The sequence below is a fragment of the Marmota monax genome, unplaced genomic scaffold, assembly GCF_021218885.2.
Source record: "Marmota monax isolate L192 unplaced genomic scaffold, Marmota_monax_Labrador192_F-V1.1 WCK01_AAM20220418_F8-fsc00024, whole genome shotgun sequence".
Lineage (NCBI taxonomy): Eukaryota > Metazoa > Chordata > Mammalia > Rodentia > Sciuridae > Marmota > Marmota monax.
Window position 1 is genome coordinate 33,441,248 of NW_026695224.1, and position 22,485 is coordinate 33,463,732.

A 22,485-nucleotide genomic window follows, 5' to 3' on the forward strand; every position below is an offset into this window, starting at 1 on the left:
ATGGAAGGGAGGAAGGAAGGGGAGGGGGAGGGAGGGAGGGAGGGGCAGGAGCAGCCTGGGGGCCTCTGGAACATGGAGGGAACCCTGGGCCTGGGTGGAGGGAGCAGGGGGACAGAGGCCCGCGGGTGGGGTGGGCCAGGCCTGGACATGGGGCCCGAGGGCTCTATTCTAGGACAAGGCAGAGCCCCCCGGGAGGCTTGGACCCACTCACCTCAGGAAGGCCCCCGGGTGGGGAGGGGTGGGGGAGGGAGAGAGGGTCCCTGCAGGTGGAGGGGAAGGGGCTGAGCCTGGGGAAGTCGGGGGCCCCTCGGCAAGGGGGACGGTGGGTTTGCGCACCACTGAGAGAAGAGGGTAAAACACGGGCAGCTCTGGTGCGGGAGTCCTTAAGGGCACACAGCCCCCGAGCAGTCAGGAGGGCTTCCCGGAGGAGGAGGCCTCAGCTGAAAACAGAAGGGTGCGTGGGAGCTGCAGAGGAGGGGGATGCTGTCCCAGCGGCAGGACAGCCGTGCAAAGGCCCGAGACAGGAACTGCAGGGGCAGAGCGTCTGAGGGCGCAGGAGCCGTGTACCAGTGCGCAGGCCCCGTGAGGCAGGGCCGGGCTCAGGGGTTGGAGGACCTTGTTCTGAGGGCCCCAGGGGCCCTGGAGGCTGGAAGCCTGGCCAAGTCAGGTTTGTGGCCTACAGGGACTCGGTGGTCACCAGTGGCATCTGATGGCGGACCCAGGGCTTCTCTCCTGAACGGCCCCGTGAGGTGGCTGGTGTCCGGGCAGCTGCCGACCCCTGAGCCTCCCTTGGGAGGTGCTCCCAGGGTCCCCGGCTGCGCGGCCTTCAGCAACTGCAGGACACCGGCCTCAGTTTCCTCCAGACAAGGAGGAAGGAGGCAGGGAGGCCAGGCTGAGCGAGCCGTGCCGCGGTGGGCTCTCCCTCTGCACCCCGACGCCCCAAGCAGGACTCTGAGGAGGGATCTGGGAGGAAGGGGCTCTGGGGGTCAGGGCAACAGCCAGGAGCCCAGGGGCTGTCATCACGGCCACCCTGGCCCGAGAGGCTATTGACCTGAGGAGGGCGGAGGAGGCCGAAGAGGGGAGGCTCTGGGCACCGTCTGTCGTGGGTGGTGGCCTGACGGCTGAGCCTCTCCCCTGGGCTGCTAGGGGTGGCTGGCTGCAGCCTGCCCCCGGCCGGCACTCCTGTCCCTCCCCAGACCCCGGAGGGCGTCACTGAGAGGAACTGGGACAGCTCATCTGGAGGAGGGGCGCGCGCAGTGCGTCTGACCGCCAGGCTGCCCCTGGACACCACGGCCCCGCGGCCAGGACGCCTCAGCTACGCTCGGCAGCCCAGGCCTGGGCGACTGGTCAGTTGGGTCTGAGGGGTGTCGACTCAAAGCTTTGCCCGTTTTTAAGTTGGGTCATTTGCTTTTTCTTGTTCCGTGGGAAGCATGCACTGGGTGTGGGACCTGGAATGTCCCCAAAGGCTCACATGTTCAGGGTGTGGGCCCAGCTTGCTGCAGTTTGGGGGAGAGTGGAACCCTTAAGAGGCGGAGCCTGGTGGGAGGTATTTAGGTCATTGGGGCATGTCCCCAAAGGGACCTCTGCCTCCCTCTCTCCTTCCTGGCCATGAGGACAGCAGTTCTGCTCCTTGACCCGCTCCTGCCACAGTGACCCGCCTCACCACAGACCCACAAGCAGTGAGGCCACCAGCCATCCGACCTCCAAAACTGTGAAAAAAAAATGGCCCTTTGTTTCTTTTTAACCATTAGATCATGGCTGTTCGTTTTCGTTATTATTATGGGTTGTTTGGACATAACATTAGGAATCATTTTGATATAATTATAAAAGCACAGAATATAATTTGCTCCACTTCAGATCCCAGTCCTTCCCCTTTCTCTCCCCTTCTCCCTCCCTCCCTTTTTTCTTTATAAAGTTGCCTGTGTCAGGTGTTTGTCACACTGCAGAAAGCTGACCAGCGCAGCATTCTCTACAGGTTCTAGATCTAGTTCCTTATCAGATGTACGGTTTGTAGGCATTTCCTCCACCCTGTAGGTCGTCTGGACTTTCTCAATGGTCTCCTTTGGAGCATAAATGGTTTTGTTTTTGATGAATTTCAATCTGCCTATGGTTTTTTCTTTTTGGTGTTCTTTGTAAAAATGAAACGGTCTTATCTAAGGTTATGAAGGTTTTTCTCCTAGATTTTATTCTAGGACTTTTATAGTTTTAACTCTACATTTAGATCTTTCTTTTAAATTTTTTTTTTTTTTTATTTTCATGTGGTGCTGAGGATTGAACCCAGGTGCCAGGCAAGTGCTCCCCTGCCGACCCCAGCCCAGCCCTAGATCTTTGATCTACTTAATTCCTGCGTGTGAGGTGTGAGGTAGGGTCCACTTCATTCTTTTCTGTGAGGACATCTAGTTGTCCGGACCCTGTTTGTTGAAATGGCTGTTCTGCTCCCACGGAATGGTCTTGGCTCCCTTGTCAAAGGCCAGTGGCCAGCCAGGTGAGGTGGCCCCACCTGTCATCCCAGTGACTTGGGAGCCTGGGGCAGGAGAATCCCAAGTTCAAGGCCAGCCTGGACAACTTAGTGAGACCCTGTCTCAAATAAAAAATAAAACGTGCTGTGGTGTAGCTAGTGGTAGAGCACCCCTGGGTTCACCCCCGGCACCAAAAAAGGGAAAAACCAGTCACCCGTAGACGTTTATTCTGGACTCTGGATTCGTTCCCGTTGATCTTGATGTCTGTCTCACTCCCAGCCACAGTCTTGGGGACTGTAAGACCAGGCACCTCCCTGTGGGCACAGTGGGGACCCCCCTGGGACCTAGGGGGGCTCACACTCCTGCAGAGCTTCAGGGGTTCTGGGTGGCCTGGGCCAACCACAGAGCTGTGCTGAGACAGCAGTAAGAAAGGTGGCGGCCGGGGGCCTGGGGCTGGGGGCCTGGGGCTGGGGTCAGGGGCATGGGGTCAGGGGTCAGGGGCCTGGGGTCAGGGGCCTGGGGTCGGGAGCCTGGGGTCGGGGGCCTGGGGCCAGGGGCCTGGCAAGGGAAGGGCTCTGGGATGGGAGGCTACAGTGGGCCTCGCACACCCAGCTCTGGTGTCCAGCCTCGATGTCTGGGGCAACAGCAGCCCTGGAGGACAGAGCGGCAGGGCAGCAGGTGGCAGTGGGGGGAAGCCCCCCACGGCCTGCAGAAGCCTCGGCCCTTCCCCGGCAGCCGTCCACCCCTGCCCAGTTGCCACTGCTCAAGGCCTGTGGTGCTCCAGGGGCCTCCGGCCAAGGCCCTCTGGAAAGCACCGGGGCCACAGCACCTCTTTCCCGTGCCCGGGACCCTGGGTGGCCGGAAGAAGTGCATTGTGCACTGGCCTCAGGATTTCCTGCAGTGGCCATGGGCTGGACGGGGCTTTGTGGAAACCCTCCCCAGGGAGCTCCGTGCTGCCCGGCCAGGGTCAGGCCCGGGAGGCGGTGGGAGGGCCCTGCAGGGAGCAGCCGCCATCTGCCTGCTGGGGCTTGGGGACCCTGGAGCCTCTCCCACCCATCTGGCTCTGGGTGCAGTCACCGCCCCTTCCTCCAGCCCTGGGCTGCCCCCGTGCCACGTCCGACTCCATCTCTCACGTCCGTCTCCGTCACCTCTCACACCCTGGGCTGCCCCCCGCTTCACGGCTGCCTTGGCCTCCTCCTGGCGCCTCTGTGGGCTGGTGCTGACTGGCCCTGAGGTGGGTGGCCGTCTCCTGACCCCAGTGGGCATCTCCCCTCTGCTCTTTGCCCCCCGCAGAAACATCTGGGGCAGCCCGGGCAGAGCTGGGAGGTCAGGCTTTGCTCGCTGTCCCCAGTCTCACCTGGTGGCCCTTTGTCCCTCCTCTCTCCCTGAGGACATGGAGGGCTGGTGAACTGCAAAACGTCACCCTCGGCCCCTGCCCCACGTGGTCCTGACGGTCACTCCTGACACTGCAGCCTAAACCCAGCCGTGGCAGGGGCAGGGAGCGCAGGCCAAGGTGGGATATTACCTACACAGCAGTGTCCACCAGGCCTAGGAGGGGGCTCCAGGAAAGTCCTGGGGGGTCCTCAGGACAGGGGGCTGAGCTGCGGCCACCCCACCCCGTGGGGTGCAGAGTCTCCCCACCCCGCCACCCCACCCACCTCCCCAAAGACCACAACACCCCAGGGGCATGACCACCCACCAAAGGCCGCAGCCGCCAAGCCCAGCCAGGGCCCGTAGCTGTCACCAAATTGCCAAAACCCATACGTGTCCTCGTGGCCCCGGGTCCAAGCCAGACTGATCACTCCTGAGACGGCTTCCAGGTGGCTGTGGGGGCCGGGAGGCGGGACCTGGTTCTGCCCCAGGGACGGGAGGAAATGTTCTGAGATCCCAAGGTCTGGGCCCTCCGTCCCACCCTGAGCGCACTGCCCCCTGCTGACCCAGCCACACCTGGCCACGGGAGCCTAACTCCAGGTCAGGGTGCCCTCAGAGCCAGCAGACCTGGAGCCAGCCACCAGGAGCCTCTGCGTCCAGCTCATGTCCCTCAGACAGCAGAGCCAGAGAGGGCGGCTGAGCCTGGGATGTGGCCCGAGCTGGGTGACCCGTCCTCGGATCTGTTCCCGTTGTCCGCCCCTGCCCTGCCGGAAGCAGGAAAGGGCATCGAGGCTGGGCTTTCCACCGGGCAGGGGCGGGGCGGGGGCGAAACACCGACATCCTCCTGGTCACTGGGCCAAGGGGGCAGCTTGGTGGCCCATGAGTCAGGAAAATGGGTACAGGGGCTCTCAGTGGTCACTCGGGTGGAGCCCAGGCAGGGCCACGACCCTCAGGTAGGCACCTCTGCCCTGGACGGCCTGGGCGGGAGGGCGGGGACCCTCTGGAGGCAGCCTGGGGGTGCAGGCAGGGTCTGCCCCCAAAGGTCGTAGGAAAGAATGGGACCAGGGAGTGTCAGGGTCCCGGTGGCCGAGGGCCGAGGGGCTGCGGGAGACGCAGGGGTGGCACCTCCCCCACCTGAGTCCAGCCAGCTTCGCCTGACGGGTGCCTGGGGGAGCTGCAGGATTCTGAAGTGGCCTGCCCCCGGGACATGCAAGGGCAGAGGGGACAGCCGGCTTGGTGTGCCCAGGGGAGGGTCCTGTAGGAGGGGCCAAGACGCAGATTGGGCTTCCGGCCTCTGAGGAAATTCCAATTAGATGTGCTGAGATGTTCGGGTGAGATAAGCTGACTCACGGGCAGCAGCGGGCGACCCTGCAGCCCAGGGGCAGGCGGACCCTGGGGGCTGGTGACTGGGTGGGGCGTCCTGAGTCAGCCTGCAGTGGGAGGGCACAGAGGGGGTATTGAGCCGGGCACAGTGGCCCACCCCTGTCATCCTGGAGGCTGAGGCAGGAGGATCTCGAGTTCAAAGACAGCCTCAGCAACTTAGCGAGGCCCTAAGGACTTCGTGAGACCCTGTCCCCGCCCTCCCGCCCAGGCCGTCCAGGGCAGAGGTGCCTACCTGAGGGTCGTGGCCCTGCCTGGGCTCCACCCTGTAAAATTGGGGGCTAGGAATGTGGCTTAGTGGCTAAGCACCCCTGGATTCAATTTCCTGTACTCCCCAAAAATGTGTGGAGAGCATCATATGGGTGTCCTGAGGCCGCTGGTCAGAAGTGTGACCGGGGTCTGCTGGGCGAGGGCTGAGCTGTCAGTGGCTGGATCCTCCTAGCTCCTCACCTTTGCAGCATCTGGAGACCATCTGCTGGCCCCTTCCTGTCTGTCCCTCTCTCTGACCCCACCTCCCTCTTCCCAGTGACATCGGGGTACCCCTATCTCGAGATCCTTAACTGAAACCACTCCTGTGCTGTCCCTCTGCTGTCCAAGTTCACGCAGTGCCAGGTTCCAGGGATTGGGACCCTGTGGGTCCCTGGGGGTCACTCTTCAGATGAGCACAGCATTACGGTCCAGGCCGCTCTCCCAGGAGAGGAATTTGGGGCCCGAGCTCAGGGGTGGCAGGGGCCAAGGCATCCTGGGAAGCTGCAGCCGGTTCCCAGAGCTGAAGACTTCTGGAGGCACGGAGGCCCCAGGTTTGGGGTGGAGGCCCTGGTCCTGCGGGAGGACCCGGTCAGGCCACATCCTGCCCTGGTGGAGCCGGGGCAGGCTCCCAGGGACACAGCCTGGCCTGGCCTCGGTCCTATTAAAAGCCGGCCGAGTGGGGCAGGGGACTGTGCTCTGCAGAGCCCGCCCTGGGCCGGCCACTGCCGAGGGGCCACGCCCGCCGGCCCTGGGCTCCGTCCAGCAGCCTGGCCCTGGGCGGCTCCGGGTCTCTCAGTGTCCTTCTCAGTAGACGTGGAGATGAGCAGTGGGCCAGCACCATTCTGGGTGCAAGGGCACGAGGAGGACCCTGACACTCCTCCTGGGGCTGTGGCCCGGATCCCTGACCAGGCCTCTCGCGTGTCACCTCGAAGGACTGCCACAGCACCCTGCCGGGAAGGCACCCTTTTGGGGGGGTTGATCCTCCCCTCTGCTTTTTGTTTACTTAATCATTTTATTTTATTTTTAAATTTTGAGACGAGGTCTGACCACGTTTCCCAGATGCCCTCAAACTCCTGGCCTTGAGCAGCCACCGCCCCCACCCCAGCCTCCCAGGCAGCAGGGACCCCAGGTGCAGGGCCCACACCCGCTGCCCATTTTAAAAACGGAGGCAAGATCCAACATGAAATCCACACTTGACCAAGGGACAGCGCACGGGGCTCAGGGTACCGTGGCGGGCAGCCTGTCCCTCTGGTTTCTGAGGCCTTCAGCCCCCGAGGAAACCCGCCCCATCTCCCCCTGGCCCCCGGCCCTGCACAGTCACTGGGCAGCACCCTGCTCTAGGCCCACCTCTCTGTCCGAGTTGTGCAAACTGAACTGGACACCGTGCGGCCCTCTGTGCCTGGTGCCTGCCCACAGCCCAAGGGTCGCTGTTCCTTCTCTTGGCTGACTGATGGCTTTGTCGCTGAACAGTGGTGGTCGGTTGTGTGGCGGGCCCAAGAGTTGTTGTCTAGCCCTCTGTTGACAGTGTCTGGGTTGTCTCCATTTTGATCCCCTTTTCTAAGCTGGGGACTTCCTGCCCCCCGACAGGCCAAGGCCCGGGCCCCGGGACAGAGCCCACTGTGGTTCCCAGGGCCCAGATGGGCTGGGCGGGCACAAGGGAGGATCTGGAGGTGCTGGGACTTCCGATTCATCTTCCAGCGCTGGGGACCTGCGCTAGGGACAGCTACAGGGTGAATACGCGTCAGATTCACTGTAAGAAGGTGCGTCTTCCTGTAGGCCTCCTGCTTCATACAGCCTCCTTCCAGAAGCGGCTGAGGTTTTCAGCTCCTGAGCCCTCCGTGCCCGACTGGCCCCAGCTCTGGCCTGTGTGTCCCGAGCTCACATGACTCTGCTTGGTGACCGGGTCTGCGGCATCTTCAAGTGCCATGGGTGTCGGGGAGGAGTCGCTCGGAGAGCCCAGTAAGGCAGTGCCCACCGCAGCAAGAAGAAGGTCTGCCGCCAGCGCCTTCCCCTCCGCACCGTGGGTCCAGGTGACCTTTGGTCAGCATGGCTGTGCACCCCAGGGACAGGTGGGCCCACAGCCTCAGCTCAAGCTGGCCACCGCCCTGCCTCACGGGTGAGGGAAACTGAGGCTCGGAAGGTGACATCTCTCGCCCCGGGTCTTGTGGAGGCCTGTGGAGGACCCAGGACCCAAACACAGGCCACTGGTGGCTGGCAGTGCCTGGGGACAGGTAGCAGGTGGAGGCTCCTCCTCCCTCGGGTGCCCCAGTCCTCAGAGGCCACGCAGGGCGCCATGTGTCCAGCACCCGGTGTCTGTACTGCACAGTATGCCCGAGAGGCCTTGGGTCAAGGCAAAGGACCCTGAGGCCCGATGTGCGGCATGGGGCACCTGGGAGGCTCCTGCCACCCAGCAGGGAGCGGGGCCGTGGGGTCACACAGCAGAACAGCCCCAGCATCAGCTCCTGAGGTGGCCCAAGGGGGCGGCAGGCTGGCGCTGGGCTCACGAGGCCCAGGGCATCTGTGGGGTTGCCGGGGTCGCCACATCTGTGTCTGTGTGAGCTGCTGGGGTGCTCCTCGGGGCAGTCAGAATCACAGCGTCCCCTCCTGCCCCTGGGCTGCTCACCAGCTGCGGGGAGAAAGCCCTCCCTGGGGCCTTGTCGAGCGAGGGGCAGGTGGGCCTGGACAGCAGCTCTTTCTCAGGAAGCGCCATTGAGCCTCAAGACCTGGGCCAGGCAGCCTTCCTGGGACCAGGGTCACCAACTGCCCTGTCCCTGCCCCGAGGCACTGCTGGCTCCCGACACTTGGGCCTTCCCTGGGGGTTCCTGGCCCTGGGCACGGGGGAGAGCGACCTGCCCTATCCACAGAGGCTCCAGGCTCTGCACACCCCAGGGTTCCACAGGAGTCAAGGGACAGGGTCCTTCGAAGACCTCACTGTGGGTCAGAGGGCACTGGTTGCCGTGTCCCTGGCAGAGCTCTGCCCCCTGGCCAGGGAAGTCACGGTCACAGCCTAACCCCTCAGGGCCAGCTGTCCCCACCTCCCTGTCCCCCCCCGTACCCCACCCAGGCCGTCCCTGTCCCCCACCTCCGTGCACCCTCTCCCCAGATGCATTTCTTGGCCCCAGTTTGGTGAGTGGCTGGGGACTTCTAATAGCCTGAGGGTGGAGGCCATGGGCAAGACCCTGGAAGTCAGAGCCCAGGACAGGGCTGGCCTGCCGCCGCCGGTCCACCCAGGCAGCTAGCGTCTACCAAAAGACCGGCATTGGAGGGCTCAGACGTGACACTGGAGTCAGCCAACCCGGACCCACAGCCCAGCTCACCGGCCTCCACGTTGAAGGCCGTCTCCTCCAGGTGGAGTGAGGGCCTCCACTCCTCAGGGCAGACAGAAGGCTGAGACCCACGTGGCACGGACACGCCAACCCCGGGCATCGCCCGAGAGGGTGCAGAGCTGCCGGACGGCGGGCCACAGGACCAGGGTTCAGTGGCTTTTCACAGAACCTTCCTCCAGGGGATTCTCAGAGAGCCACCATGTACTGACCAGCCCCATGTGTCCCCGGCTCCCCAGAGTGCACGGTGACCGGTGGTCCCCCCAACCCTCTACTTGTGGACACTGGGCAGTCCTGGGGGAGGCGCTGGTGGCAGGAGCACGGCCAGGTCCAGGGCCTCCTGGGCTGCCTGCCTCCCGCGGGGCCGGCGGAGGACGAACCTCACCACCACTGTGGCTCCTGCCCGGCCTCCGGCCCTCCCCCCTGGGTGGGTCAGAAGCTGCGCGTCTGCCACGTCAACCCCCACCTGGCCCCGTGTCCCATCCCGGGGTCTTGGCAGCTGGCAATGGTGACAGCTGCCCCCACCCACAAGCTCCGACACGTCCCGTTGCCGGGCGGAGAGGGTCGGGGAGGGGAGCGGCCAGCGGGGGATCAGACGGACCGGCCTGGGCCCGGGCTTGCCCCAGGCCTGCCGGCAAGTAACTGCAGGCTGCCCCTCAGGGCCAGGAGGCTGGGGACGGTGGCCACCCGGCACAGCTGTGAGACCGCAGCAGAACCTCGTGAGCTGAGGTGGAGGAGCCGGCTCCACCAGGGACAGGGCCTGGGTCACACAGCGGCCCCGAGAGGGCGCTGCCCTCACCCCACGCCACAGAAGAGGAAGCCGAGGCCCAGGAGCGACGTTCTCAGGTTGCCAGCAGCTCAACTGGGAAGCTCGTGCCCCGCCCTGGGCTGGCGTCCCCTCGCCCCCTTGCCCCTTGCCGGCAGGAGCCAACCAAACAAACAGGCCGACTGCAAGCAAGTCAGCCAGTGCCAGGCTGTGCAACCCCAGGAAGACTCTTGACCTCTCTGGGCTGCGTTTAGATGTCTGTCGGGCGGAGCGTGTGCACGGCCAGCGCTAGAGAGACTTTCAGGCCTACTCCAGGAACCCAGTGAAGGAAGCTCGAGGCCTGGGCAGAGGTGGTTTTTAGCCTCCCTCCCTGGGTACAAGTGACCCGCACTCTGTCCTCGGGCCCGGTGGCTTTTGCCAAGTTCTTTTTCTGGCGGCATGAACTCAGGCCTCAGCCCAGCCAGAGCCAGACTCGGGAGGGCTGGCCACGTGCTCGGGCTGGAGGGGCAGATGGCAGGCCACCTGTTGGAGGTGGCAGGGTGACAGCAGCCCGCCCGCACCTCCGGCTGCCCCTCTGCCCGCCTCGCGGAGCCCTCTCTCCTGTGCCCGGGGGCGGCTGGGGGCGCTCACTGAGAAGAGCCAGCCCCGGCCAGGCAGAGAGGGTGGGCAGACACCCTGAGCACAGCCGAAGGCGGCCCCTCAGAGGACACCCCGAGGGGGCCACGGTGTCTCCAGACGCCCAGGTCCCAACACTGTCCCCGAAGAGGCCCCTCGCTGAGTCTCGGGGCATTTGGAAATTTTAAACTCACAACAACACCAAAACCAGGTTCCGAGCCGCAGGCCACACCCGAGGGTCCAGGCGGGATCCCTGCGAACACCGGCCAGCGGACCGCCTGTGTCCAGGAGGCTGCGGGCCCCCAGGCTTGGGGCCTCTCCTCCAGACACACAATCTGTTAAACCCTCCTCCACCCGGCGGGAGGGTGGGCCTCCTGCTGGGCACTGCCCAGCGGCCATGGTGGGCTCCGATGGCCACCTCTTGAGACAGGCTGCGTCCCCCATCTGGGACTCCCCGACTGAAGCTTAGAGAAACAGGGGTCTGTGTAACTTGTTTGGCCACAAAATCTGCCCAAACAGACGCAGGGCTGTTTATAGGCTCCTCTTCTGTGGAGCTGCAGGCCCACGGTGAGGGGTGCCCGGTCCTGCTGGGGTCCCTCCCGCACGGAAGTCCCTGGAGGGGAGCCCGGCCCTGGTGGAGCGCATGGACGTGGCCTCGCGTCTGCTAGTTCTCCGCCGGCCTCATGTTCTTCCTGTTGGTGCCAAAGCAGGGGAGCCTCACTCCCTTCCCAGAGTGACCGGTGACGCCTGAGCAGGCCTCGGAAGCCTGGGCTCGTGAGCGCCGTGGGACTCGGGTCCCTCCTGCTCCCTGGCCTGGGCCCCGAGGGAGGGGTGTCCCCACCCTGTGGGCTTGAGTCCGGGGCTCAGGGCCTTGGCTGTAGCCTGCTCCCGCTGCCGGGGACGCGGAAGCCTGACTGGCCCTCAGTAGCCCGTGTCCCTGGGCAGCCGCAGGGCTGTAAGCCCACCTTGGTGGCCACAGTCGGGGCTGGGAGGGGGGTCCCCCAAACCCAGGCGTGAATCCTGGCTCACATGGGGACGCAACTCGGCTCAGAAACTGCCACCAAGCTCACTCCCTCCTCAGAGCACCACTGCCACCCGTGTCACGGAGCACAGCATGACATTTCCAAGTGAGTGCTGGCACGCCTGCCGGCTCCGCCTCAGAGGGACTCGAAGCCCCCATCTCAATCCAGGAGGCCTGCACTCTCTCCCAGCCTCCCTTTACTCCAGGGACAAATCCTTCCCTCCTCCTGTCCCCCCCCAACCCACCAGCTACCCACCTTCTATCCACCCGCCACCCACCCCACCTACCCCCCACCCACCCACCCTGCTATCCACCCGCCACCCACCCGCCTGGTGGCCAGTAGGTGCTCAACAATCCTAGTGAGGTAGCGAGGGACGGGCCCCTCAGGCCACCCGTCACAACTTTACGAAGGGGAAACGGAGTCAGCGAGAGCGCGAGGCTCCAGCTGAGGGGGCTCCTGAGCTTTCCTGTCCACTCACTCGGCCACTCTCCAGCTAATGCTCCGAGTGGGCCTAGGTGGCCCAGGTCCTCATGCCGGACAGTGGTGAGGCCATCACCCTCATGGGACTTGAGAGGAAGCCAGGCGTCCACGGTCACCAACGTCAGCCATCGGGGGAAGAGCCGGCAGCCTGCCCGAGGGTCTTGGGCCGAGGGTGCGGGGAAGGGCCTAGAGAGGGGCGCAGGAGGGGAACCTGGCAGCGAGGCTGACCTCTCCCAAAGAACCCGGGGGTGAAGCCAACCGAGGTCAAGAGCACAGGAACTGCTGTCACCTGCTGAGGACAGAGGGGAAGGCAGAGCCTCTGCTGGAGCCACAGAGGACGGCTCGGCAGACATGTGGAGGAAAGGCGAGGGCAGGAGTGGACGGAGAGGAAGGCCGAGGTCCCCGCCTCTGCCCTCTGGGGAGGCAGAGACAAGGGAGCCTGGGAAACGGCGTCTCAGGGCCAAGCGGTGGGCCAGGCGGAGGCCGAGGGACAGGGCACGTGCGGTGGGCCAGGAGGAGGCCGAGGGCAGCTCCGGCCGGTGAGAGGCGCTGCTTCCTCTCTTGCACTGAACACGGGCCCTGCCCCCAGGACCAGCCCCTGCCCAGCCTGCCCCACGCCTTACCTTCCACCAGGACCCCCAGCTGCCCACTGGCTGGGCGGGGACACCATCCACTGTGGCACCTGACCCCCTGCCTCCCGCCTCTCTGGCAGCTTGGCTTCCATGTCCAGTTGGCATTAATGGCTGTGCAGGGTCCAGGGGGCCCATGGACAGTCTTTCTGGAAGCCCACAGGGCGCCCGGCTGGAGTCACAACAGGACACCCAGGCCCGAGCACCTGCCTCCTGCTGCCCCATCCCCCCACACCAGAGGGCACACCCTGGACCCCTGCAAGGTGGACACTGTGTGCTTCCCCTCAGGGCCACAGCGAGAGTCCTCCCTGAGCTGACCTCGGGGTCCGTGGGAAGAAAAGTCGTCAGGAGGAGCTTTCTACGGACGGGTGGGGCACCCGGTCTCCCAATACCAGCCGAACTCCCAGGGGCCACTGAGCTTTGTGCTGGGGTCCTCGTCCTGGCTTTGTGTGGCCTTGGGCTCAGCCCCTCTCAGACGGGGTGGAGGACACACCTCCAAGGCCTCCCGTCCTGGGGAGTCTCGGCCTTGGCAGGAGGAGCCCTGCATTTGCAGGACCCACTGTGCTTGTGGCTCTTCCCTGGACGGTGCCGGATCGGCTGACGGTGGCAGAGGAAGGCGTGGTGGCTCTCCACGGGCACGTGGACGGGAAATGTGCTCAAATGTGGCCGTGAGGTCCGGATCCCATCTATCCACGAGAAGCTGTGCACTCTTGGGCACGCAGCTGAGCTCCTCTGGGCTCTAATTCCCCGTCTGTAAAGTGGACACCCCGCCTGCCCCTATTTGATGGTTCACTGAGGACCTGATGCCGCGAGCGGCGGAGCTGAGGTCACTGCTCACCTGGAGACGCCTGCTGCCCAGGGCCTGGGCCTGGCCCCTTCTCACCCAGCCCCCCAGGAAGGGGTGGGGCGGCCGAGCGCTGTGCCCTGGGACTGTGAGCTACTGTTCCTGGTGAGTGCGGCCTCCAGACGCTGGAATGCACTCGTCAGGCCGGAATTTAAAAATGTGTTTCCCCTTTTGGAGGGAGGGAGGGAGGAAGGGAGGGAGAGAGAGAGAGAGAGAGAGAGAGGCGCTAAGTGTTTCTGGCCTGTGAAAGGAACACAGTTTCAGAGCCAGGACACAGAAACCGCATGTGCTTGCACAACGCAATGAAAACACAGGCCACCAAGCCCGTCCTCTGCAGCCTGCATGGGCTCCAGCTGCCTGCCCAGGTGGGCAAGGGGTGCCCTGCAGAGCCAGCCTGGTGGGCGGGCAGCTGCACAGTTGTGGGGAGTCTGGGAGCAGGGAACCTTGGGAATTCCACGACAGCTGGGGTGTGAAGCGTCTCTCTCTGCACTCAGGTCAACACCCACCCACCGCCCATGAGCAGTCCTACCCCGGGGTGTGCACCCCGCAGACAGGCATTGTGTTTTCAGCAGAGGATACCCCAGAATGTTCAGGAAAACACTCCACGTTGACTCAAACAGAAACCACCCAGAGCCCCCAGCCCAAGTTATGGCATATCCATCAAAGGACTACTGCACAGCAATGAAAAAGAACTGAGTGCAGCCGACCCCACACGAGGAAGAGGCCGGGGCAGCTCAGCGGGGAGCACGCACACTTCCGCTCGTGGAGCCTGAGGTGCTGCGGGAGCAGAGCAAGCCAGGCACAGGCGGCCACGTGTCGGACTGTGCTGCCCCTAACTGCCCAGCTCCGCAGAGCTAGGGGCAGAAGGAGAGGGAGTGGAGCCGGGGTTGGGGGCGATGGGGGTGGGGCGAGGCTGAGGGTCTAAAATGACAGGGGGGCGGGGCGCTCAGGCCTGCGGGCCACGTCCCAGGGACGTCCCAGCAGGCTGCGAAGGATCGAGGCGACCCCGGAGCCTGGGGTCTGGCTGTGAGGCGGCCCTGGCTCAGGCCTCGGGCACCCAGGGGGCTTCTGAGGCTGGCACGCTCTCCCGGGGGCTGGTCCCAGCTGTGCTGGGTGGTGTGAGCAGCACACTGTCACGAGGCCCACTTTGGTAAGGGTCTCCCCAGCTCAGCAGCCCAGGGCAGGGCTAGACGCCCGCATTGGGCCCACCGCATGTCCCCATCAGCGAGAGCAGCAGAGCCGAGAAGGCCGGGCAGGCGGCGGGCAGCGGGTTGGACCAGGCCTCCTGACTCCCGGGAACAGCTGCAAACAATCAGGAGCTGCTGCCTCCCTCCCAGCCCCCCGAGAGCCAGCGCGGAGACCTGCAGCAGCCCACTGAGAGCCCTGGGGGACCTGGGCCAGGGGGGCGGCGGCCGTGGAGCCTAGCAGAGCTCAGAGGTGGCCAGCAAGCCCTGACCATTGGCCCCGTTGGCAGGGCCCAGTCAGGTACAAGGACCGGGCAGGGGCAGGGAGGCTGGCCTGCAGGCCAGCAGCTCAGCACACAGCTGGCGGGTGAGAGGGCGCCCTGCCAGACTCTGGGTCTGACTCCAACTCTGACACCTCTGAGCTCTGCAGCCTCGGGGACCTGGGTCCACTGCCCAGGCCCGGTGCCCTTCTCGGAGAAGTGTACAGCAAGGTGCCTGGTTTTAGGTGTTGTAGGGCCTGAATGAGTTGAAGCTCTGGACACGGCACTGGGCGTTTTGACTGTCCCCAGATGTGAGCCACAGACCGCAGGCCGGCTCATTTAAGTGCTTACTGTATGCCAGGCCCCCTCGAGGCTCTCGGATTCGCTCCCGCTGCCGGCAGCTGTCTCCCCTGCACCCCCACCCAGGCCCACCTTTGCCAGAATCCTCCGTGGCCAGGAAGCTTGGGGACCAGCCACCTCCGTGCCTGCTGGGGATTTTCTGCTGCTGGCTCGTGGTCAGCCAAGGAGCCGGCGGCAGGGAGCCTCTGAGCACAGGGAGGATTTATGTGCAGTGTTTGTCCCCGTCCCCTGGCAGGTCAGCTCTGGGGATCGTTTATCAAAGGGGTTTTATGAGGCCTTGAAGTTCACAGCAACGAGATTGGGGGTGGGGGGGCTGGCGTCTGCAGGAGGGGACCCTGGGCTGCTCGCTCCCGGGGCCTTTGTCGGGTCAGGGGGACAAGGCCAGGTTCCAGGGCACCTGGTTCTGCTCAGTCTGTCCCCAAGCTCTGACCCTTCTCTGTGTCATGCGGCTGTGGTCTTGCAACAAGGCCCGTCCAGCTTACAGAAGGTTTCAGCTGAGTCCCTCCAGGCCCCAGAGGTGAAAGGCCCCTCCTCCACTGAGACCCGGGGGCGGAGGCGGGCGGTCGAATGTGCTGTCTGTGTTTAACGAATTAGCACAACGGGTGTCCACCGGCCCTGAGCGAGGCCCTGTCCCTCAGACCGTCTCCCCCCCGCCACACGCACAGGGCCTCCCCTCAGGCCTCCACCTATCCTGTGCCCCACGAGCCAACGGATGCAAAACGCTCAGAGGTCCAAGGCCTCCATAAATCCCAGGGACTTTTTTTTTTATTATTATTAATGGTTCCATTCTTTCCCCCCGAGAAGGAGGGGACATCTTTGCCTGTGGCCTGGCATATCTGAGGCTCTTCCTGAGGGTGGCAGAGAACTGCTTGCTCCATTCTTAGGCAAGAAGAAGAGAAGAAAGGGAAATAGGGCGGCCAGATGATGAATTCTGTTTTTCTGGTCCCCCGGGAGCCAGAGGCCAGACACGCACACACGGCCTCCCTGGGAGTTGGGGCAGGAGGGACCCGCCAGGGAGGTGACTGGCTCCCGAGAGGGAGGCCAAGGTGCAGGCGCAGCGTGGAGGGGGCAAGAGGGCAACACCCTGGTGAGAAGGGGGAGGCCAAGGTGCAGGCACAGGGTCGAGGGGTGAGGTCAGCCGGGGCAGGTGGAGGCCGGCTTGGAGAGCTGGCTCCCAGGTGTGAGGGACGGAGCCTGGAAGCACTTGGGGTCAGAGCAGTCTGGCTCCCTCGTCCTTGCATGGACTGGACCCCAGCCACGTCCCCGGCCCCGTGAGCCCGGGACAGCGCAAGGCCAGCCTGCTCGGGCTTCGCCTCCTCGGGACACGTGCTGGGAGCTGGAGGCGACTCGCCGCCGGCCAGGGCACGGCCACAGGCAGCTGCCAGTCTGAGATGCGCCTGGAGGTTCCCGGCTGGTGGCCTCTGGCCTCCTGCAGACTCGAGTGGCCTGTTGTTCCGCTCCCAAGGCGGCGCTGCTGGTGGGCAGTGCGGATGCTCTCTGGGTTCCAGGACCGATGACCCAGCCGTGGGCAGTGGGCAAGGAGGTGGCTCTGCTGGGGACAGGGGCTGAGGCTCCGGCAGCCCTGGGCGGGCACGTATGGACGGCTTCTGTTTGAAAGGGGAGCTGGGTCCACGGTGGCCCGCGTGGCGCTGCAGGGGGCCCTGAGTTTCCATCTCCTCTGGTGTCATCCAGCTGGGTCCCACAGGCCCTGCCAGGTCCTCAGTGCCCTCTGCTGTGAAACTGGGACACGCAGAGGAGGAGGTGGGTGAGACTCCAGGTTGTCCCTGTCCCTCAAGCTGGGTTCAAGGGGAAGTAACTTACAGTTAGCAAAACCAGGGGGTCACGTGGACACTCGGCTGGGGCTCCAGACCTAGCTGCACCATGCTGCGTGCTCTTGGGCCAGTGTCTTCCCTTCTCTGTGCCTGGGTTTTTATGCTGGAAACTGGGGGTGTAATAGAACTACCCCATAGGCTTGGGAAGATCTGGGGAGTTGGTGCCTACAACCTCCCATGCCCAGGAGCCAGGCTCCTGTGTGGTTGTCATGTACTGTGCGTTGGGACTGTCATTGCCATACCCAAAGAATGGGCTGCTTCTGGACTCTCTGTTCTTCTTTCCCCAACCCTACAAAGGGTGTTGTTTAGTTGTTCCTGTTTTCCACATGGAGGCTCCGAGAGGTTAAGAAGCAGGCCAAGGCCACACAGCTAGTAAACAGTGGAGCGGGGATGTCAGTCAGATGTGTCTGGCTGTGTCCTGCCCTGTGCCACCCACCCACAGATGACCCACGGCATCACCTGCCTCTCCCTGCCCTTATCTGTGCCAAGGGACTGTTCCCAGTCATTGGGCTGGTGAGGAAAACAAACACCAGCCGCACACTCCCACTCCCCACGCCCAGCCCGTGCACGGGCCCACGCACACACTCACAGCTGCACGTACACGCAAACACATGCACACACACTGCACCCAGCCACACACTTGAACACGTGTGCACACAGCACACACAGGTAGGCATGAGTGCACGCGGAGCACGTGTGAGTGCCACACACTGGTGCTCATGTGCTCCGACATGGCGCACGCTGGCACACACTCAGGAAGCTCTCCCCGCGTGGCCAAGGGAGCCCTGGCTCCTGGTTTTTTATCCTGCTGACCCCGTGGCCCTCCTCAGGCTCAGGCGTGACCGTGGTCAGAGTGGCCCCTGGCCCTGGAGTGCCAACAGGCGGCAGAACCTCCTCACTCGTTGTTAGAGCCAGGGAGGGGCAGGACCTGCACACATGGTCACGGGGAGCCCCAGCCCTGGCCAGGGGGTCATTCTCTACCTCACTTGGTCTACACAGAAAGACTCCACGAGGAGGAATCATGAGCCCATTGCACAGAGAAGAACACTGAGGCTCAGTGAGCCGGGGGTCCGCCCAGGGTGCACAGCCGGCCCATGGTGGACCAGAGCAGCCCTGGACACGCAGTGAGCAAGACAGACCGGTGCTGCCCTCAGGAGGAGCACCCAGGCTCAGGGGGGAGTGCGGGGAGCAGACAGGGAGCGCTGGCTGGCAATCCCATGCCCAGGAGCCAGGCCGAGCTAGCAGGGGCCTGCTGGGAGAGGACAGGGAGGCCTTGGAATGACGCTGAGGCCAGGGCCCTGGAGGGGCACAGCCGGGGTTTCCAGGACCAGCACTGCTTCCCCCAACCTTTCCATCTGTGTGGGACCCGACAGGCCCTTCAACCAGAAGGCGATTAAACAGACGTCACCCTTTAAAGTCCTCCTGATCAGTCCCCCTGGGGTATTAAAAGTGCCAGGAGCCAGGAAGCCCCGCCCGCCCGCATTCCTTCCCACAGTGTGCTGACCCAGCACTTTCCTGGGCCGGGTTGGGGCTGAGCCTCATCCCATCTCAGGCCTGATGGCCTTCCTGTCAGTCCCTGGGCTGGGAGCCCTGGAATATCCACCAGGGATTCCCGGGAGGGGGCCCTTTTGTCTTCTTCCATTTATTTATAATGCATGGGCCTCCTCGTGCCAAGAGGAAGCCCAGTTTTATTTACATGTCAGCACCCCAGAGGGTGGAGGGGCTCACCCGCCACCTTTGTCCCCAGCCGACTCTGGGTTCCAGCTGGCCGGTCAGGACAGTGGTAAACTGCTGGGAAATCAGAGACGCGTTAGATGAGCTGGAGGGCTTTCGTTTCTCAGACGGGAAACGTGAGGTCCAGGGGGGCCCTGATCTGCCCAGGCCTGCAGCCTGATCCTGAGCATCAGGGCCGGGGGCCGACGGGGAGTCCTGGTTGTGTCCCCTGCTGTGGATACTTTCCATGGTGGACTGCGCCTGCCTGGTACAAGCCCGTGGTGGGGGGCAGTGGCTGGAGATGGCCTGCCTGAGTCTGAGTCCCACTGGGTGTCCTCTGAGGAGTAACTGGGCCCACTGCCTCTTCCTTCCCCTCTGGAGAACGGGGCTGCTCAGGCAGGCGATGCAGTTAGTGGGGGGGGGGGCAGGAAGTGCTTCTACAGTGCAGCGGCCCTAGTCTCCCTGTGTCAAGTACAGTGTACCTCCCCCCCAAAAAAAAGGTGCAGAGGAACTCTGCTGCAGCTGGTTATCAGGAGGAGGGTAGGGCCCAGAGAGGTGGAGCCTCTTGCCCTGGGCCACCCTTTCCATCTCTGCTGATGACCAGGTGGCCTCTGGCCCGCAGTGTGGAGGGGAGGGGAGTGCGGGTGAGGACTCTGTCCCCAGGATGATGAGTTGCAGGAGACAGGGGACAACTCCTCTCTGTCTACAAAATCAGGGCACTGGCCCCGAGAGGTGCCCCCAACCCAGGGCAGCTCAGGACTCCAAGTTAGACCAGGGAGGGGACAGGCCGCCCGGAGCTGCCCTTCCTCCGCTGCTCCGCGGCGTCCTTACCTGGCTCCTCCCGCGTCCTGCTTGACCTTTCCTGAAAGACCAGCTTCAGCCGCTGATGGTTTTGGCGGGTCCCCGAGGAGACCCTTCAGACGGCTGGAGCCGCGCGCGCCGGAGAGAGCCCCTAATTGGGGCGATGAATCATCGCGCGCGCTCGGGGCCGGACACAGAATAGATAGAGGAGCCCGCGAGCCATTGTGCGCAGTTTGGGACGCGGGAGGGGGAGGGGAGGAGCGCGGAGGGCTTCCCCCGCCCTCCGCCCGCGCGCCGCCCCGCCTCCTCCTCCCCAATTAAATGACCCAGCGCGTTGGCAGGCGCCGGAGCTCGCACATGCGGCCGCCGCTCCAGCCGCCCGGGGCCCGCCGCCGCCGCCAACGCCGCCGCCGCGTTCCGGGCGCGCTCGCCGGCGCCGCCTGGGCCCGCGCCGCCGCCGGGGGCTCGGCAGGCCCGGGGGGCGGCGCAGCGATCGGCCCCGCGCCCCGGCCCGCGCCGGCCGCCCGCCGCCAAACTTTGCGGCGCGCACACATGCTCCGAGTTGGGCGCGGCGGCGGGCGCTAGGGCGCGGCCATGAGCGGGCGGCCGGCGCCGCTCTCCCGCAAGCAGCGGCTCATGGCAGCCGTGGGCGAGCGGGCGGCGGGCGGCGGCGCGGCGCTCTCGTGCTTCATCTGCGGCGGCGGCATCGGGCGCGGCAAGGAGCTGAAGCTGCAGGTGAAGGAGCCGGCGGCGGGCGCGGGGGCCCCGGCGCAGCCCTTCTTCCCGTTCCTGCAGCAGCAGGAGCCGGCGCCCGGCGCGCGCGAGCTGTCCCCGGCCGACGGCTGCGTGCTGGTCTGCGCCGTGTGCCGCTGCTTCCTGGGCGAGCAGTGGGCCGCCTTCGAGCGCGCGCGCACGCCGGTGGACAAGCGCATGTACTGGCTCAAGCGGCCCCACCAGTGCGACGCGGGCGCCAGCGGGCGCCGCGGGGGCGCCGGAGCCCCCCGCGAGTGGAACGTCGCCTACGCGCTGGGCAGCGCCGCCGGGGACGACGACGACGACGGCGGCGGCCCGGGGCCCCGCGCGGCGGCCGAGGACACTCGAGACTCCGAGCTGTCGGAGCTGTCGGACACCGACCCCCTGTCCGATCCCGACCCGGCCGCGCGCGACGCCAGCAGTCCCCTGCAGGACGCGCCGCCTGCGCGCCGGCCCACGCCGGGGGCCGGGCCTCGCGGGGGCCGCTGCCAGGAGGGGAGGCCGGCGCCGGGACCCGCTCCGGGACAGGACTCAGAGCCCCCTGCGCAGGGGGATATGGAGGAGGGGATCTCCTCGAAGCTCCACGCCGATGTGGAGCCCAAGACCGGAGTCAGGCGCCGGAGAAAGGGCGTTGGAAGGCACTGGGCTCCTGAACCCCGGGCCAGCGTCCTGAGGGGCATTCCTGGTCTTTGGCAAGGCCCTCTGAGCCAGGCAGCCCCTGCAGATGGCATGAAAGAAGTTCACTTGGGCAAGGCCACCAAGCCCCAGGAGAGCAGGCCCCCCGGGGACACCCTCCGGGGTTACTGCACATCCGAAGACAGTGACATCAACATCACCAGCGAGGAAGAGGACCACAAGGAGCAGCCGGTCCCAGGGCCCGGAGAGAAGGACAGTAGTGGTGGTGTCCTTCGGGCTCCTCTGGAGAGCCAGGCTGTGCCACCAGAGGGCCTTTGCTGCTACATCTGTGGGTCAGTGCTGTCCCCCGCCTCCCAGCGCCAGATCCACGTGCAGAAGCAGGAGAAGCTGGCTCAGGCGCCCTTCTTCCCCTTCCTCTGGCTGCACAGCCCGCCCCCCGGGGCCCAGCCCATCAGCCCGGCGGGCAGCACCCTGGTGTGCTCCTGCTGCTTCTCTTCCCTCACGCAGCAGTGGCAGAGCTTCGAGCTGGCCAGCGTGCCTGTCCTGCAGCGGCTCTACGTGGTGCCCCTGAACAGCCACGCCCCCGGCATGGCCTCCAAGGGCAGGAGGCTCCCCAGGGAGGAGGGCCCCCCCGCCAGGGCCCTGCAGGAGGCCTGCTACCTCTGCGGGGAGGACTGTACCCAGGATGCCCGGGCAGTGCCCTCCAGGGCCCTCAACGGCAGCGCCAGGAGCGCCATGCATTTCCCCTTCCTCAGCCTCCTGCCCTGCCCGCCCAACGCCCGGGCCCCCAACAAGCGCTGTGAGGTGCGCAGCTGCCCCAAGTGCTTCAGCGTCCTGGAGGACGTCTGGGCCCTGTACCGGGCCTGCCAGAACCAGGAGCTCATCACCTCCGTGCAGGGCTTCCTGGGCAGGTACCACCAGGCCTTCTCCGCCTCCGACCCTGCCGTCGGCGAGCTGCCCGCCTCTGCCCACGGCGGCCCGGCGTCCGTCTGCTACATCTGCGGGGCAGAACTGGGCCCCGGGAAGGAGTTCCAGCTCAACGTGAACCCCGCCAGCCGCCTGGGCGAGAAGGAACCCTTCTTCCCCTTCCTCACCGTCTACCCGCCCGCCCCGCGAGCCAGGCCGGCGGACGCCACTGGTCTGGTGGCCGCCTGTGTGCTCTGCTACCATGACCTGCTGGGTCAGTGGCTGCAGCACGAGGCCCGAGGTGCCCAGCACGCCGTCAGCGCCTGGGCTCGGCAGTACCAGGTGGAGACCTTCGTGTGCTTCTTCTGCCAGCAGGAGAAGAGGCGCTGCCTGGAGCTGAGGCCCGTGCGGGTGGCCAGGCTGCCCTTGTTCCTCTACACCCTGCGAGCCAGCCACAGCCTGCTGGTGGACGACGGGCGGCAGCTCATCATCGGGGCCTGCGTGGACTGTGGGACCCTGGTGTGCGCCGGTCAAGGGCTCACCCGCCAGGGACCCTCGGGCTGGAGCTCCCCGGTGGCGGCAGCGACGAAGGTAAGCTGCAGTTTCCGCCGGGTCTGGGACCTTTCCCGAGACGCACGAGGGGACGGGAGGTGTTTTCTGTTCCTCCGAAGAACCCCCGGGCTTCCCTGGTGCTGTGTGGGTGGTGCCCTCCCTGGGTCACTGAGCCTGCTCTTGGGGTTACCTTGGCCTGGCGTGGGCAGGTCAGGAGCGGGGCTCAGGAGGGCTTAGAAGAATCGGGCACTGCTAGCCAGGGCAGGCAGGGGCCGGGCCTGGCTGTGTTTGGGGCGGAATCTGTCAAGCGGAGGAAGTCGGGGGCACGTCTGTCGCCCGCCTGATAACAT

The 22,485-nt window shown here is 65.2% G+C and overlaps 2 protein-coding genes and 1 long non-coding RNA gene across 16 annotated transcripts in view; 2 read left to right on the forward strand and 1 right to left on the reverse strand.

Annotated features, from left to right (window-relative positions):
• The first annotated feature begins 318 nt into the window (after positions 1-318).
• Positions 319-2,093, forward strand: LOC124086441 (uncharacterized). 2 transcript variants are annotated; one of them, XR_006849803.2, is made up of 2 exons: positions 319-1,346; positions 1,614-2,093. It is a non-coding gene; the product is annotated as an uncharacterized LOC124086441 (long non-coding RNA). The 2 variants fall into 2 exon arrangements; XR_009225931.1 differs by having other exon boundaries at positions 1,619-2,093.
• Positions 2,094-15,593: 13,500 nt separating this feature from the next.
• Positions 15,594-19,614, reverse strand: LOC124086408 (basic proline-rich protein). 10 transcript variants are annotated; one of them, XM_058576027.1, is made up of 4 exons: positions 19,319-19,614; positions 18,503-18,565; positions 17,017-17,143; positions 15,594-16,682 (listed from the first exon to the last, which is right to left on the reverse strand). In XM_058576027.1, the coding sequence occupies exon 4, from the start codon at positions 16,628-16,630 to the stop codon at positions 15,629-15,631; it is 1,002 nt and encodes a 333-aa protein (XP_058432010.1). In that variant the 5' UTR covers positions 16,631-16,682; positions 17,017-17,143; positions 18,503-18,565; positions 19,319-19,614; the 3' UTR covers positions 15,594-15,628. The 10 variants fall into 10 exon arrangements, with proteins under 10 accessions (XP_058432010.1, XP_058432009.1, XP_058432007.1 ...); XM_058576026.1 differs by having other exon boundaries at positions 15,594-16,738; XM_058576024.1 differs by having other exon boundaries at positions 15,594-16,884.
• Positions 19,615-20,511: 897 nt separating this feature from the next.
• The window catches only part of Gse1 (Gse1 coiled-coil protein), a 304,272-nt gene continuing 302,298 nt past the window's right edge, over positions 20,512-22,485 (forward strand). For 2 of the 4 annotated variants that reach the window (XM_046434609.2, XM_046434611.2), the window contains exon 1: positions 20,516-22,174. In XM_046434609.2, the coding sequence (XP_046290565.1) occupies positions 20,597-22,174 (1,578 nt within the window). In that variant the 5' untranslated portion in view covers positions 20,516-20,596. Of the gene's footprint in view, positions 22,175-22,485 lie in introns of all 4 variants that reach the window. The other 2 variants (XM_058576019.1, XM_046434610.2) reach the window with 2 other exon arrangements.